Genomic DNA, 19,046 nt, shown 5'->3' with positions numbered 1-19,046 from the left:
TCATCTTGATCAAAAGTTCTCATGGCAACAACTCTTTTTAAAACAGAATTTTTGCTCCAGGAGACCTCAAAGATGGATATTTTATTACGCGATCACAGATGATTTCACCCATTCAGCTTTTAGAATAATGATTGTGTGTGTGTATTGCATAACCCATAAAACCTGAGAACAAAATCGGTCCTTTTCAGAGCCATAATAATGTGCAAAATCCGATCGCGCAACCTTCTTGCGGTGCACATTGGATAACGCTAATCCCGACGGTTCATATATGTATACTGTTATTACTGTTATTCATCAATACATTAGGTTATTAGGTTTAATGGGTTATGCAATACACACACAAACACACACAATCATTATTCTGAAAGCTAAATGGGTAAAATCATCTGTGATCGCGTGATAAAATATCCATCTTTGAGGTCTCCTGGAGCTAAAATACTGCTTTAAAGAGAGTTGTTGCCATGAGAACTTTTGATCAGGATGACATGAACATTTTCTCAAAGTTTCAGACAAATTCGCCGAGAACCCATTTCCATAGGTTTTGTGCGGGGTCCTTTGAAAATCTTATAGAAACAGTTTGAAAAAATTTTTTCATATTTTTTATCGTGTTAAAAAAAAATTTGAAAAAAACGTCCCATTTTTAATCCATTTTTCGTAAAGTTATGGGCGAAAAAAAGTAACGTAATTTTTCAAAAATCGATATTTTGAAAACGGTTCGACAAAAAAATTTGAAAAAAATCATGGAGGCCTCTTTCAACTAATACTATAACATAAAAAATTTTCAAAAAAATCGGAGATGCAAAACCCAAATGGTGTTCGATTTGGCGCGGAACGCCCCATATATATCTTCCATCGCGTAAATTCTACAAATGAACTTTGCTTGAAAAATACATGTGATATAAAAGGCACAAAAGAAATTTATGCAAAATTATTCTTTGAAGTAATCGGAGCACGATCCTGGAGACATCCCGTATCCGCGATATCGTCATCGTGGACGAAGCTCCGGGCCCAGAGAAAAAATAATCGTATTATACAAACGATAGACCCCCGATATTGTCGTACAAAATGTATGTGTACCTATCCCTATAGTTTCTTCTCCTCCGTATATTATAATGAAAGAAACGTATCCGACTGAAAAAGGCTGGTTTAGCGAGATAGGAAGCCGATGCCAGTCTCACGCAAAAAGCAAACGTCGAATTTTATAACACAATGGCTGTGTTCGGGAAGCGCGCTATTAGCGCTATTGCATCATTCTATCTTTATCGCTCATCAGGTGTAAAACAAGGATAAAATAAGCAAATAGCACTAATAGCGTCTTCCTGAACGTACCTAATAATTTAATATTTAGCATCTCTAACGAATTTCTATCAAAAAACGAGACAGGTCATTTTTTTGTTTTCTATGAGAATTCAATCACTCTAACCGAATTTCACTAATATTTAAACGTCAGAAACGCACGTGGTCCGAGTTAGCACAGGTCCGACAGATTTCTTTCTGTAGACGGCATAGTTGCCAAAATATATTTCATGAAAAGAAAATTAATTTACAAAAATCAAATAATATTATGAGCGCAAAAAATATACACGAAGAATTTATTTTGAGAATCAGAAAGATTAAAAAAACGCGACAAAGTTTTTTCCCTCCGGATGAAATTCTAACGTGCGCTTCTAAGGTCAACGCGCATCTTTTGCTAAACGAATGACATCATACACGTTTTGTTGCCAGATTTTTATTGACGTGATACAGACGGGTGTACATCTGAGCCTCAATAAAGCGCAAGTTTAATCGTGAATCAGTTATGCGAAAGATCTTAGATCTTATATTTGTCAATAAAGTTATAAAATTCGCAAACAATGCGAAAATTTGCGCATAGTCCCTCGTGATCGAATATAAATAATGGATCGCGTCGCTTCGCTAATGATCGGATAAACACTTTCTCGAAAACGCAACAAAATATTTGCTCCACAAAATAAGCTCGCACAAATCGCATCTGACAAAACTGAAATTTAACAATTATATGTAAAATCATAAAGCTATAAATTAGTTTTTGTTTTTAACAAGAGAAGTTGAGACACGTAGCGATAAAATTGAATGAATTTCCAACACAATAAAGATAAGTTTAATAATTTTCTTCTACGGTTTTTGTTTTTTTTTTTTTTTTAATAAAGATGTTAAAAAAAATCAAAATAAAGTAATATGTAACAAAAGTTTCTCTTGGTGTAAATTTTTAAAAGGAGAAAGCAAGTTTGAAAGAATAATATGATGAATCAACATTCTCTGAATACATATAGAAACCATTCAATTTTTTCCCGACGCGTTGTGGAAAATATGACGGCTCCGTATAATCGTTAATTACCGCTAACGAACCGTCGTAAGCAAATTCCTCGAAACGTTCGCTACAAAAGAAAACGAAAACAATTTTGGGACAAGAACGGAAGCGTTCGTTTGATCGTCATCGTCTTCGTTTCTAAGCCGAAAAGATGTACGTACTCCACTAAGATAAATTATAATTATTCTTGATATCAGCATTCGCGGCACCCTAAAGTCCCGATGGATAAAAACTAAATACTTAGTAGCATCCGAGTTTGATTTAGTCGGGCAACGTGAACACAGTTACACGTTTGCCCGTCTCTGTGAAAAAAAAAACGCGACGATCACCTTTTTTCTTTCTTTTCAAGTACTCTGTATACTTGTAAACTATAAATGTATAAAAACGATTAGGTACTCGCCGCGATGGAAAGAAAGTAACACAATACAATTTCTTTATGATTCTCGAAATCAAATCTGTTTGGATTTCTAAGCACAAGGAAAAACATCTCTTTTGCTTATGTATTATTCGACAAAGCAATGATACTCTTCATGGAGTGCAGTAACGGCTGTCGCATACTAACAATGGAAACGAAGACGAGGGCGAAAACGGATAAAAGATTGAAAAGCGCACTCGGAAGGGAAATGAAAGCACCGCGAGTTTCCTCTTCTCGACGGTCCTTCGACTTTATTCGCGAGGCAACGATACTTTACGCAAATATCCAGTATTCTGTATACAATTATAATTAGCTAATCATCCGTCGACGAAACATATCGCTCGCGTTAAAACAGCCGCTTCGGCGTAAACTGCACACGTTATGCAGTTATAGATAATTAACAAACTGAATAAAAATCTTAATTCTTAATATCATTATGTTATAATAATTAAGATTTTTATTCAGTTTGTTATCTATACTGTTCATCAGCTGCGTTACCCGCCTCTACTCTGATGCTAAGAGACTGAGTGTAATAAATCAATACTATAAATTTAATATTTATTGCATTTGTTATAGAAGTTATTGTTTTACCCCATCAAGAATGGATCGATAGATCCTTTGAAATAGTTTTACATCATTCATTTACATTACAAGAAAAAAATTATTTGAGGTGCAAGAGATGCAGTAAATTGCCAAGTCTAATAAGTACCCGCGTCAATATATACTATGTATACTAATTCACATTCTCAATTGTGCTACTGTTATTATTTGTCATCAGACAATTATAAACATACACATAATAATTAGATAGATATTATATATATATACGCATGTGTGCATAAGAATATATGTAATTTATAAAAAGCGGGTGCTTATCAGCCTTGATACGTTACTGCCTTCTGCTACGCGGACGGCCAGAAAGCATTTTCAGGTTCAGGCCGTATTGCTAAAGAATCCAAGACGCGGCAACGCCGCGCGGCGTTGCCGCGTCTATAGCATATGTCTCTCTACCGTGCGTCCGTGTGAGCAATTCAGTGGTGTGTGTATGTACGTGTACGGACATACACCACTTCATAGAACCTGAAATTAGTTGGTGACACTGAAACCGGAGTTTCGCGTTGTCACCACGCGAGGTCTCCAATATCAGTTCGGCCTTTGCTTTTAGTTGACAGAGTTGACATTACCGACGTCAAGGAAGTTCGGCCTTAGCTTTAAGGGGATGCTAAAGCTAAGGCCGAACTTCCTCGACGTCGGTAATGTCAACTAAAGCAAAGGCCGAACTCCGACGCGTACGTAAGGTCGGCCGCGCGGCGTTGCCGCGTCTATGGATTCTAGCAATACGGCCTGAACCCTGAACCTCTGAAACTGAAAATGCTTTCTGGCCGGCCGTCCGTATAGCAGAAGGCAGTAACGTATCAAGGCTAATAAGCATCCGCTTTTTATAAATTACATATATTTTTATGCACACATGTGCGTATATATATATAATATATGTATCTAATTATATTATGTGTATGTTTATAATTGTCTGATGACAAATAATAACAGTAGCATAATTGAGAATGTGAATTAGTATACATAGTATATGTATTGACGCGGGTACTTATTAGACACTTGGCAATTTACTGCATCTCTTGCACCTCTAATAATTTTTTTCTTGTAATGTAAATGAATGATGTAAAACTCTTTCAAAGGATCTATCCATTCTTGATGGGGTAAAATAATAACTTCTATAACAAATGCAATAAATATTAAATTTATAGTATTGATTTATATAACTAATTTTATTCTGTCTTTATATAGAAAAATATACCTCAGTCTTACAATTAGCATCAGAGTAGAAGGTAACGGCAGCTGATGAACAGTGTAGATAACAAACTGAATAAAAAACTTAATTATTATAACATAATCCCATAGTAAACCAGTTTGTAACTGTTATGTAACTTATTTAGGGAGCACATGGAAAGAACAACTCTTCATTTATATAGTACTTATTTACTCCTGTAAAAGGATTGTGCGATCTATAAAGCCGTTTCAAAGAACGAACTTTGACAGATATACCAATGTGGTACAGATGCCTCGTATTATTCCTTTCTCTCCTATGTATGTAATTTGCATGCACCCATTTATTCCTCTTTTTCTCTCTCTCTCTCTCTCTCTCTCTCTCTCTCTCTCTCCCTCTCTCCATCCCTGTCCCTTTCTCTCTTAGTACACTGGGTAGCGTACACTTAGTATGGTAAAATAATCAGGATTTTTTGGAAGTGTGGTGTTAAGATTCTAGGGTATATTTGAAGAAAGAAAAACGGTAATGTTATTTAGGACAAGAAACTCTATTTACTATTTCGTTGATAAAATGTTGGGAAATATAAACGAAAATACATATATAAATGAAATATATTATTTTTTTATTGTTACTGTCGAAAGTAAATAATATTACATAAAACTAGAGCAATAATGCAATTGAACATAGATATACATACACACGCACACGCATACGCAATCGCACATACATCCATATCACTCGCTCGCACATACACACCACACTGACCAAATTTTGACGTCTAGCTAGCCGCGCCAAGTTTTTTGACAAGAAAAATTTATGTATTTTAATAAAATATTTTAATGTTGTACTGTTACCTCTGTAATTCTTTGCGATGCAATTAAATCTTTTAAAATACATATATAAACTTTGTATTTAAATACCTTGTATTCCCTTGTTGGGTTTAAATATTTTAATAAAATATTTGTATTTTGTTTTGTTACCTCTGTAATTTTTTACCTCGAAAAAACCTAAGTAACAAGTGGTAGACCGTAATCTTTGTATCTCGAAAAATACACTGAGAAAAAAAATTGTTAATCCCAAGAAATATTTAGTTCGATATGTTCAACTAAACATTTTAGTTAGTTAACTAAATATTAGTTGTTTCAACAATTTATTTCGTACTTTTAATCAAGAATTAATTAATTCAACTAATGTTTAGTTAGCTAACTAAAATGTTTAGTTGAACGTATCGGACTAAATATTTCTTGGAATTGACATATTTTTTATCTCAGTGTATGTTCTCTCTGTAGTTGGCGCTGTAATTTAAAAAGAGATATCATTTCTTTTTTGTAATTGTATAGATCACTTAAAGCACGACTCATTTTTGATAAGGTATAACGTAATTTTGTGATGTGTATCACTTGAGTTATAATTTTTTTTAAATAAAAATACTACTGCTTAGGTTTTTTCGAGATTTTTTGAGATACAAAGATTACGTCTACCACTTGTTACTTAGATTTTTTTAAGGTATAATACTACCACTGTTTTTTTTTTTTTTTTGAGGTAACAACATATACACTACTATGCGTGTACTTGGCGCGTTTCTTTACCTTTTTTTTTTAAAAGGTAATTTTGTACGGATATCACGCCTTTTTGTAGTATTACGCATTTTATAAACAGTATGTGTACAGGGTGTTATTTCGAGGTATAATACTATACCACTTTGTTTTTTTTTTTTTTTTTTAGGTATGTATATACAAAACCCAGGTAGCAAACACAAGTCATTTTGACATGAAATACTAGTCATGTTTGTACGAATGACGTCAAATGACCAAAAAGCGACTATGTCTTTAAAAATGACATTATACTGACGTTATTCCATAACGTCATTATAACGTCTATTTTTAGTCAATTTTGGTTTATGACATCGGCGACTAATAATGGACGTTTATAAGACGTCATTTTTTAAACCATTTAAAGACGTCATTTTAAAGACGTCTTAAAGTCGTCCAAATAAGGACTTTTTGTAATATAACTATTTTTACTTCTTAATATTGTATAATAAAGTAATAATAAAATAAAAACCACAAAATTAACTACAATATGTTTGTTTCGCAACTTTATGATTGAAGTGGCGAATTTATGGTATAAGTGGATGTAGTTGCGTGTGATTATAGTTTTATGATAACTATTTCATGCAGTGTTATAGCTATTAAGAAGATTATCATTACAAGATTTTTGAACACTTTAAAGATGTATCTGTTATAGACAAATACAGTTAATAAGGAATAAGCATCAGGGTGAGAAGATCGTCACTGTCCACTGGATCATCGAAGTCAAGCGACTCGGGCACGGTACTGTACTAGGATGGATGACCGCCTTGAGAGCGGCTATACGCACATGGCTTGTAACGAAACAGTTAAAAAAGCTTTTTTTTCTTAGATAAAGAAAAAAAACATTCTTTTATAAACGTTTATCAAGCAGACATTTTTTTAAATTTTAATTTTATAAAAAACATTTCTAGAAACCGCCCGGGAAAAAATAATCATATCTGACAATATATGAACCATATATAAATGAGATATAAACAAATATAAGTTTTACATGCCCATATATAAAGGTGCCTTTTCATGCTGACGCTCGACGCTCATTTTCAGCGGCAAGAAGGTCGCATGACCACACGTGACGTTGGCGTCAATTAAAATTCATGAAAAGGAAAACAGCGTCAAAATTTTGGCGTCTTCGCGCTGCTTTAGCTTTGACGCTAAAGCTGAGAAAATCCAGCTTTCTTTGCTTGACGCTAGCGTCAGCGCGAAATCACGTGATTTCGCGATACGCTGAAACGAGCGTCCCATGAATTCGCACCTTAAAGCATATATAATCATATATGGTTATCTATCGCCATATATGATCAGATCGTACATTATACATGACACAAGATCTGATCATATAAGTTCATATATGGTCAGACATATTATTATGTGTAGCAGATGTGACACTATACATAATCGTATGTGGCCTCACATGGTCGTATATAAAGAATGTTTGGCCATGTATTATCAGATATAATTATATGTGGCCATACATAACTGCGTATCGACATTGTATATGATCATATATGACAAGACACGATGCTGTATATGATTGTATATGTTCATATACGGCCGGAAATGATATGAAATATGATCAAATCTGTCTATATATGACGAGATTGGGATATAATGATATAAAATGTCTGGGAAAAATATTCTTATCTGACGGTATATGAACATATATAAATGAAATATGAACAGATATAAATTTTACATGCCCATGTATAGAGCATATAGAATCATATATGGTTATCTATCGCCATATATGATCACATCGTACATTATACATGACACAAGATCTGATCATATATCCGCGAATAAAATGTCCGGGAAAAATATTCATATTTGACAGTATATCAACATATATAAATGAGATATGAACAGATATAAGTTTTACATACCCATATATAGAGCATATATAATCATATATGGAACTATATAGTCATATAAGATTATATATGATCAGATCAGATGTCGCATCTCAAAAGTATTCGATAAATGGCATTCGATGGGATCTGTTTCTCGTATTTAAAATTTGACAAACAGTGTTATAAGAACGGTATCAAAAGACACGACACTAGCTGTTTCGCACTATGGAGCGGCACAATTTTTGTATTAATTAGTTGTATCGTGGAGTCTACCTTTATAATAAAGTGGCACACTCTTAAAAAATAACTTTTGAAAATATATAACAGTTTTTTGAAATTTACTCAAAAATATCTGATAAATATATAGTTCGTACCTGATCATACCTGATCAGATATTAACATATACAATAATACCAGATCATATATCCTCAGATCTGGCCGATTTCCATATCTGACCATATATGGCCATTCATATATGATCATATATGATCAGATATGAATATTTTTTTCCGGGCGGTATGTCGTAATGGACCTATTTTTGCCGTCAATAAGACGTCAGAAAATGACGTCAAAATAACGTATCCGCGATGACGTCAATTGTCTGTGACATTAGACCGTCATTTTAACATCATTATGCCGCCAGTTAGTGACGTCAGGAATGGTCAGTAAAGGACCAAAATTTGACGTCAAAATGACTTGTGTTTGCTACCTGGGAATATGCTTAACGATGCAAGCTAATTTATTTGGAAAACAATAAAAATGTGAAAAACGAATAAAATCGCCATTTAGAGATATATGTAGTTCTACGTTACTCGTATGGAATGTAAAATACATCTTAACTTTAGAAATTTGTTAAATTCACAGAGTAAAACTTTTTTATAGCTCGAATGCTGCACAAAAATTTTTTCACAATTAAGGAAGAACTTTTGCGCTTATCTTTATCCAAAAGGCATATAAAATATTATCAATCTTTATTTAATTAGTAAGTAAATCATCAAAAAGAACAATAAAAATTGAGACATAACGTTGGAATATAAAGTATACTCCACGCGAATAATTATGTTAAAAGAAACCACGCGAGTAATGTAGGATTAAGAAACCACATGCCATTACTACAATATAATGTATAAAATACAATATTTTATGTATATGGTTTTATAATAAAATATGTTGCCATATATTATACATTTTATCACAGTAATAATATAAATGTAAAAGAGAGACGGAATCGTACTAACAATAATTGTACTAACAATTATCGTATCCTGCAAATTTAACGATATAAAATACGATATTGGCTATTTATTCAAGATACAAGAACAAGATTCGTACGAATATAAAAGACTAACAGAATTGTTTCGTTTATATGAAAAATGTATTTAAAAAATCGCGCGTTACATATAATTATTTCGTTTGTATGAGAAATGTGTAATATTTAAGATACCGCGCATTATATAACGTATCGCTGCAATATAACGTATAAAATATAATATTATGTATATGTATAGTTTATGTGCGGCTGGTCTAGTGGGTAGAGCGCCAGTTTCGTAATCCGGAGGAACCGGGTTCGAATCCCACTGGGCCACTGAGAATTTCTCAGTAAAAATACCGCACCCCCATCTGACGGATAGAGGTAACCTCTAGATGGGAAAACTGGGCTCCGTCTTTCGGAAAGAGACGTTAAGCAGTTGGTCCACACATAGCCGTCAACCGCTATGAAGTACCTCAGGAAAAAGCAGAAGGCGCTATCCAATAGGACGGCTTCTGTACAGCGGTGTGGAAGGCAACGGGAAACCACCAAACTATTTATATTCCCACGAGAGTTATGAATGATGTAAAAAGTTCATAACCACGACCACTCTGTCAAGGGTGTACGACTGAGAAGAGAAGAGATATGTAGTTTTATAATAAAATATTTACTGTCATTTATTGATGAAAGCTCAGTGAATTTCATTGAAATGGTATTTTCATTAAAATAGTACAAAAGGATGTCGGTAATAAACTAGATAAACGCAGAGGAGTACTAAAGTTTAACATTGATTCACTTGATTCTGAAAGGGCATACGTAAAAATTTCGAAGCTATCTATATTATATTATTTATGTACAAAAATTAAAATGTATACAACATGCAATATGTATATATATATACTACGCTTTAAAAATTTGACATTTGCTCTTTTAAAACCGTACTACTTAACTATAAGTACTTATAATCTTGGAGTAATAAGTATTGAAAAGCAAGAGAGAAACGTTATTATTGCTCGTTTTATCTTACTTTTCATTAAACAATCGCAAAAGTAGAACAAAAAAAACAGTTATTTGATGTATATCTGTGGCTTCGTATAAAAACGGAACGCATAAAAAACTAAGGATTTCAAACAACTAAATCTTTTCTTCGCGCTCGTAAATTCTATCCAGTTTGCATCGCTCTAAGAAACGGTATGCAACACATCAGCATCCGCATATTAATAACCGTGTTAATTAAATGCACGCGAGTAGAAGGCTTTAAACACGTCGGTACGCCTATATAGTTCGAGCCTCTGGCGCCGCCTTCGCCGCGAGTATTTTGCTGCGTAATTACAACGGTGCTTGATATTGTTTCGTTTTCACGCTGCTCTTTTTTTCTTCGCGTCCGATTTTACGCAATTCCGGTGTTACGGGAAATGCACTACAACCTTGGCGATTAACGACGAAAATAAAAGTGATGAATCTGGCCGATTTTTACATTGCGCTTGAAGAGACCTCGCTATTATTCATATCGTTTCGACTACAATGTTTAAATATATTACTGTACATTTTAAGTATATCACGGATCAAACGCAAGTACAATCATTCAAATCTACATACGCAATAAAGCTGATGTAATCTATCATCAAAGCTTGGATAATCAGGTTTATCTCGCTCTCTTTTCTATTTCTTTTTCTCACTCTGTTATCACACAATCCCACAAACACGCATACACATATAATATATATATATATATATATATATATATATATATATATATATATAGAGGAAGATCTCTGAATTCCATACACCTTGATTTGCGAGGTATCGTTTGACTAAGATTAGTGTGCGTTAACGTGATATTATTACCTGTGAAAAATTCACGGGCATTCTTTGGAATTCTTAAAAGTTCTTAAAAAAAAGTCTCGCAAATGATAACATAAATAATTATAATCCGTAAGTAAATAATAATCCGAGAATGAATTGCCTCCTCAACCACGGCAAGCCTACTTGCGTTTCTTTCTTGAGATTAAATTTCTCTTGCGCATGCACGATGTTATAATCATTAAAAATTTAACTCCATTAACGACTTGTGTGCCTCTTCGAAGAAATCGTATTTTGCACTTCATGAAAAGAAAGTCAGCGTTATTAAGGATGATTATTGACAAGGCGCAACGAAGGACGAGCCTGCAAAAACGTAAAAAATGCGTTAAGAGCAAGAATTTGCGAGTAAGAGGGAATAAAATCGAAATGCATCTTCCATAAATAAGTATTAATTTCTTCTTTTTAGATAAGATGCGTGTTATACATCGGTTTTCACTTACCTATGGCACGCCGTTTTACTTTTTAATGGCATCGATAATATTCTACACAATATAAAAGTTTCCAAAAATAATTGTTCTAAGAAAAATAGCGATTTTTACTTAAGTTATGTCGAACATAATAAAAATTGGACGAATTAAAATTATGTCGGGACATAAAAATAATTCCGAATTTTTATTATGTTCCGACATCATAGTAATTCATCCAATTAAAATTATATCGGAACATAAAAAAAATTGTACGGCAAGCCGTTTTACTTTTTAATGCAAGCCGTTTTACTTTTTAATAGCATAATAAATATTCCATTCAATATAAAAGATCAAAAAATAATAGTCTTAAGAAAAATTACAATGAACTAAAATTATGTCAAGACATCATAAAAATTCGGAATTATTTTTACGTGTCGATATCATTTTAATTCAACCAATTTTTATGATGTCACGACATAATTTTAATTCATCGAATTAAAATTTGATATACATAATAAAAATTGCATGGCACACCGTTTTACTTTTCAATAGCATAAATAATAATCTATACAATTAAAAAGTTTCAAAAAATAATTGTCTTGAAGAAAATAGCGATTTTTACTAATGAATTAAATTTATGTCAAACATAATAAAAATTGCATAAATTAAAATTATGTCGGGACATAATAAAAATTCGGAATTATTTTTATGTCCTAACATAATTTTAATTTCACGAATTAAAATTATGTCTGGACATCATAAAAATTAGATGAATTAAAATTATGTCGAGACATCATAAAAATTGTATGAATTAAAATGATGTCGACATAATAAAAATTGAATGAATTAAAATTATGTCGAGACATAATAAAAATTGAATGAATTAAAATTATGTCAAGACATAATAAAAATTGAATGAATTAAAATTATGTCGACACATCATAAAAATTGTATGAATTAAAATTATGTCGACATCATAAGAATTGTATGAATTAAAATTATGTCGATACGTAAAAATAATTCCGAATTTTTATGATGTGTCGACATAATTTTAATTCATTCAATTTTTATGATGTCTCGACATAATTTTAATTCATTCAATTTTTATGATGTTTCAATTTTTATGACATCTTGACATAATTTTAATTCATTCAATTTTTATGATGTCTCGACATAATTTTAATTCATTCAATTTTTATGATGTCGACATCATTTTAATTCATATAATTTTTATGATGTCGACATAATTTTAATTCATACAATTTTTATGATGTCTTGACAAAATTTTAATTTATTCAATTTTTATGATGTCTCTCTCAATTTTTATGATGTCCAATTTTTTATGATGTCTGAATTTTTATGATGTCTCAATTCTTATGATGTCTCAATTTTTATGATGTCTAAATTTTTATGATGTCTGAATTTTTATGATGTCTGAATTTTTATGATGTCTGAATTTTTATGATGTCTCAATTTTTATGATGTCTGAATTTTTATGATGTCTCATTTATGATGTCGCGACATAATTTTAATTCCGGAGCTGGTGATTTTCATCCCACAATATTGGCAGCATTGTGTAAGTAGCGTCGACAGTTCTCACAGCTTGAATTCGATGTCTACGTGTCCCAGGTCGCCGATTACGACGTCCAGATAATGCGCTCCGTAGTTTTCGGTGTCTAGGTGTATTAATACCTTGAATTCGATGTCTACGTGTCCCAGGTTGCCGACGACGAGGTCCAGATAGTGCGCTCCGTAGTTTTCGGTGTCCAGGTGTATTCATACTTTGAATTCGATGTCTACGTGTCCCAGGTTGCCGATGACGACGTCTAGATAATGCGTTTCGTTGTTTTCGGTGTCTAGGTGTATTAATACCTTGAATTCGATGTCTACGTGTCCCAGGTTGCCGATGACAACGTCTAGATAATGCGCTCCGTAGTTTTCGGTGTCTAGGTGTATTGATACCTTGAATTTGATGTCTATGTGTCCCAAGTTCCCGACGACGAGGTTCAGATAATGCGCTCCGTAGTTTTCGGTGTCTATGTGGCACTATCTGGACCTCGTCGTCGGCAACCAGGGACACGTAGACATCGAATTCAAGGTATTAATACACCTAGACACCGAAAACTACGGACCGCATTATCTGGACGTCGTCATCGGCAACCTGGGACATGTAGACATCAAATTAAAGGTATTAATACACCTAGACACCGAAAACTACGGAGCGCACTATCTGGACGTCGTCATCGGCAACCTGGGACACGTAGACATCGAATTCAAAGTATGAATACACCTGGACACCGAAAACTACGGAGCGCACTATCTGGATCTTGTCGTCGGCAACCTGGGACACGTAGACATCGAATTCAAAGTATTAATACACCTAAACATCGAAAACTACGGAGCGCACTATCTGGACTATTTATCACTTCATTCGCGTTGCTTGCACTTTTTGCACTCAGCGTCTTCGCTTTCTCTCTCTCCAACGGCCGAATATATATTTATCTCATTTCAAGTGCAAAAATGTTTGGGGATTTAAGCAACGCGAACAAACCTGATGTCTTGACATAATTAGCTCTGGTAACTTAGCCGGTCAACTTCGACTTTATTAATTTTCATATTTTTTATCGTTTGTTGGTGATTGTTGGCCTAATTACAACGTTTGTTGGTTCTTAATTTTTTTTAATTTAAAAAAAATTAGCATTAAGTTAGCCGGAAAAATTTTATTTTTAATTTTAAAAAAGTCTAATCGATGCGTAATCGTTTGCTGATGATTGTTGGTCTGATTTTAGCGTTTGTTGGTTTATTATTAGTCTTAAAAACAAAAAAAAACGAAAAATTATTTTACATATTAAAGTAATCGAAGATTACTGGTTTATTTGCCTACGACTTAAGCTTTATTTCTATCAATTTAAGTCTAACATTTATAAAACTGCCATATGAATACGGGCCTTAACATCGGCAGAAAATCGCGGAAAGATCAAGAAACATGGTGGTTCGTGGGAAGCACACACACACACACACACACATACACACAACGGGGGGTGCGAGGGGGGCCTTCGGCCCCCCCTCCCCTGCACCCACCTCGCCGTTAAGCTGCGTGGACCTCGCTTTACAACATAAAGTACATGCTAAGTTGTAAAACGAAATTATAAAGCACATGCATGGAGGGGTGCAAGGAGACTTACATGCGTGAGCGCACGTGAACAGAAAGGCTTTTCTCCCCTGCACCCTCCCCCATGCATGTACTTTATAATTTCGTTTTACCACTTAGCATGTACTTTATGTTATAAAGCGAGGTCCACGCAGCCTACCGGTGGGGTAGGTGCGTGGGAGGGGGGACCAAAGGCCCCCCTCGCAACCCCCCGTTGTGTGTGTGTGTGTGTGTGCTTCCCACGAACCACCATGTTTCTTTATCTTTTCGTGATTTTCTGCCGATGTTAAGGCCCGTATTCATATGGCAGTTTTATAGATGTTAGCCTTAAATTGATAGAAATAAAGCTTAAGTCGTAGGCAAATAAACCAATCTTCGATTACTTTAATATGTGAGATAATTTTTCGTTTTTTTTTTTTGTTTTTAATATTAATAATAAACCAACAAACGCTAAAATTAGACCAACAATCAGCAGCAAACGATTACGCATCGATTAAGCTTTTTTAAAATTAAAAATAAAATTTTTCCGGTTAATTTAATGATCATTTTTCTTTTTAAATTAAAAAAAAAATTAAGAACCAAACAAACGTTGTAATTAGGCCAACAATCACCAACAAACGATAAAAAAATATGAAAATTAATAAAGTCGAAGTTGACCGGCTAAGTTACCAGAGCTAATTATGTCGAGACATAAGGTGTGTTCGCGTTGCTTAAATCCCCAAACATTTTTGCACTTGAAATGAGATAAATATATATTCGGCCGTTGGAGAGAGAGAAAGCGAAGACGCTGAGTGCAAAAAATGCAAGCAACGCGAATGAAGTGATAAATAGTCCAGATAGTGCGCTCCGTAGTTTTCGATGTTTAGGTGTATTAATACTTTGAATTCGATGTCTACGTGTCCCAGGTTGCCGACGACGAGGTCCAGATAGTGCCACATAGACACCGAAAACTACGGAGCACTCTATCTGAACTTCGTCGTCGGGAACTTGGGACACATAGACATCAAATTAAAGGTATTAATACACCTAGACACCGAAAACTACGGAGCGCATTATCTAGACGCCGTCATCGGCAACCTGGGACACGTGACATCGAATTCAAGGTATTAATACACCTAGACACCGAAAACTACGGAGCGCACTATCTGGACCTCGTCGTCGACAACCTGGGACACGTAGACATCGAATTCAAGGTATTAATACACCTAGACACCGAAAATTACGAAGCGCATTATCTAGACGTCGTCATCGGCAACCTGGGACACGTAGACATCGAATTCAAAGTATGAATACACCTGGACACCGAAAACTACGGAGCGCACTATCTGGACCTCGTCGTCGGCAACCTGGGACACGTAGACATCGAATTCAAGGTATTAATACACCTAGACACCGAAAACTACGGAGCGCATTATCTGGACGTCGTAATCGGCGACCTGGGACACGTAGACATCGAATTCAAGCTGTGAGAACTGTCGACGCTACTTACACAATGCTGCCAATATTGTGGGATGAAAATCACCAGCTCCGGAATTAAAATTATGTCGCGACATCATAAAAATTGAGACATCATAAAAATTCAGACATCATAAAAATTGAGACATCATAAAAATTCAGACATCATAAAAATTCAGACATCATAAAAATTCAGACATCATAAAAATTCAGACATCATAAAAATTCAGACATCATAAAAATTGAGACATCATAAAAATTCAGACATCATAAAAATTCAGACATCATAAAAATTCAGACATCATAAAAATTTGGACATCATAAAAATTGAGACATCATAAAAATTGAATGAATTAAAATTTTGTCGAGACATCATAAAAATTGTATGAATTAAAATGATGTCGACATCATAAAAATTATATGAATTAAAATGATGTCGACATCATAAAAATTATATGAATTAAAATGATGTCGACATCATAAAAATTGAATGAATTAAAATTATGTCGAGATGTCATAAAAATTGAAACATCATAAAAATTGAATGAATTAAAATTATGTCGAGACATCATAAAAATTGAATGAATTAAAATTATGTCGACACATCATAAAAATTCGGAATTATTTTTACGTATCGACATAATTTTAATTCATACAATTCTTATGATGTCGACATAATTTTAATTCATACAATTTTTATGATGTCTCGACATAATTTTAATTCATTCAATTTTTATTATGTCTCGACATAATTTTAATTCATCAAATTAAAATTATGTCAAACATAATAAAAATTGGATGTATTAAAATTATGTCGGGACGTGATAAAAATTTGAAATTAAATTATATTTTATATATGTCCAGACATAATTTTAATTCGTGAAATTAAAATTATGTCAGGACATAAAAATAATTCCGAATTTTTATTATGTTTGACATAAATTTAATTCATTAGTACGAATAACTATTTTTCTCAAGACATTATTTTTTGAAACTTTTATATTATGTAGAATATTATTTATGCTATTAAAAAGTAAAACGGCGTTCCATACTTACCGGCGCTCACGCACTTGTTCTCGCTTAAGATGTAATTGTCGGCGCACGTGCATGTGTTAGAGTTACACGTCACAGAGTTAATCGACGGATTGTTCTCGTAAATCTTCGGCCTAGTAACACTCGTAATTGTTCGCGCACTCATCGCCGATCGCTGCAAAACGAAGAAAACGATTGATTGTTATCTCTTATGACGTGATGCGGAGAAAGAGATTTTTGGAATTGATTTGAGTGATTCTACGGGAGAACTATCGGTTGAAAACTCTCGAGTACCTTTGTTGGAAAAACATCTCGTCAGCTCGTGTTCGTAATGAAAATTCTGTTCGCACTGGCACATATTGTCGACGCAAGTTGAAAACTCGAACGTTGCCGTGCACTGTATTGACTCCGTGCATTCGTCCCGGATCTTTTTGGCGGCCGCCAAACACTTCTTGCCGTCCATATCAGCACCGTCTCAGCCGCGCATCCGCATGTCATGTTATCCGTGCAGATAGCACCTTCCACGTGCGAGCATTCCTGGTTTTTCATGCATGGCTCATTGTACTCTGCAAACGTGATATTACACTTAGAAAAAATCAAATAATACTGCTACAATGTGACATCCGCAAGTGGTTTTGCAAAGTTGTGAAAAAAAAGTTATAAGAAAATGGTACTGAAAATTATGAAAAATATGGACAAGATAAAAAACGTGCTGCAATTTAATATTTGTATATAACTGCAATAGTATAGAAATTATTAATCGAATTATTTTGATACAACTGGATGTTAAAGATTAAAACTTTAAAAAATAAAAAATAAGTCGAACCGATAATAAAATAACTTACGATAATTCCTTCGCGAGTAAACAGGATTGATCTCCTCGGCATCAGCTCCTTGCCGTCAATATATATATACAATATATATATATATATATATATATATATATATATATATATACCTGTAAACAGGTTCCTTGATCTCCTCGGTATCAGCTCTCTGCTGTCAATATATAATACCTCTACAAAGTAAAAATGTATTGTATAATCAGAATACTAGCAACGTGCACAACTTCATTTGAGGTTATAATTGAGTACAACATTCATCGCACGATACTATTATAATTGTAAATCGGAAACGTACCTCGAGTCCAGCTCTTCCTGCGATCAACGAAGTCGGGATCGAACTGGATCAAACGCGTCATCGGAAATCGAGCAGAAAAAGTATAAACACGAGTATGAATAACGAGATATCGGGATGAGAATATGTAATTGTTATATCGCGCAATTACTTACGTTAATCTGAATTCATTGAGAACGGGACGGTGAATTAAAATCGCCAGCAAGAATAATCCACTGTAGACTGTAGGTTTATGAGCAAACTGTAGGTTAGGTTGCTGATTTCTCGCCAGTCTTGCCACTCGTCGTCAGGAGAAGTATGTGCATTTTATTGCACTATAGTGCAGACATTAAAACGAAATATTGACCTTTAATTAATTTTTATTAGAATACAGTTGTTTTCTAAACTAAGTACACGCATAGTAGTGTATATGTTGTTACCTAAAAAGAAAAGTGGTAGTATTATACCTCGAAAAAACCTAAGTAACAAGTGGTAGATCTTTATATCTCAAAAAATCTCGAAAAAATCTAAGCAGTAGTATCTTTATTTCCGAAAAATAATAACCCAAGTGATACACGTCACAAAATTATGTTACCTTATCAAAAAGAAGAGTCGCGTTTTAAGTGATCTATTACAATTACAAAAAAGAAATGATATCTCTTTAAATTAGAGCGCCAATTACAGAGAGAACATGTATATTGCCTCAAAAAATAATTGTTGCACTACTTTGAAAAATCTTTACATTGTGTCAATTAGAAAAAAAATGTATAATAACAATTTTATAAGATTAAAAAATTTTATTTAAAT

The 19,046-nt window shown here is 33.7% G+C and overlaps 1 protein-coding gene across 1 annotated transcript; it reads right to left on the bottom strand.

Moving 5' to 3' along the window:
• Window positions 1-5,128: 5,128 nt before the first annotated feature.
• LOC143905794 (uncharacterized) lies at window positions 5,129-18,659 on the bottom strand. The gene is made up of 8 exons (XM_077421384.1): window positions 18,632-18,659; window positions 18,416-18,539; window positions 18,264-18,280; window positions 18,082-18,141; window positions 17,969-18,016; window positions 17,418-17,689; window positions 17,148-17,298; window positions 5,129-11,381 (listed from the first exon to the last, which is right to left on the bottom strand). The coding sequence occupies exons 1-6, from the start codon at window positions 18,657-18,659 to the stop codon at window positions 17,439-17,441; spliced, it is 528 nt and encodes a 175-aa protein (XP_077277510.1). The 3' UTR covers window positions 5,129-11,381; window positions 17,148-17,298; window positions 17,418-17,438.
• Window positions 18,660-19,046: the final 387 nt, after the last annotated feature.

The sequence above is a fragment of the Temnothorax americanus genome, unplaced genomic scaffold (genome assembly GCF_048541705.1).
Source record: "Temnothorax americanus isolate GAGA-0224 unplaced genomic scaffold, ASM4854170v1 Scaffold67, whole genome shotgun sequence".
Taxonomy (NCBI): Eukaryota; Metazoa; Arthropoda; class Insecta; order Hymenoptera; family Formicidae; genus Temnothorax; species Temnothorax americanus.
The sequence above is the reverse complement of the archived record's forward strand: the minus strand, read 5'-3'. Positions and strand labels throughout refer to the sequence as shown.

What these genes read in the sequence shown, in the direction of transcription:
- LOC143905794 (XM_077421384.1), bottom strand. Translation starts at nt 18,659, where the DNA reads ATGCGTGTACTTAGTTTAGAAAACAACT. An exon ending in ATCAAGGAACCTGTTTACAG is followed by an intron (nt 18,017 to 18,081) that starts GTATATATATAT and finishes ATTGACGGCAAG; the next exon opens with GAGCTGATGCCGAGGAGATC. An exon ending in TTACTCGCGAAGGAATTATC is followed by an intron (nt 17,690 to 17,968) that starts GTAAGTTATTTT and finishes TCACGTTTGCAG; the next exon opens with AGTACAATGAGCCATGCATG.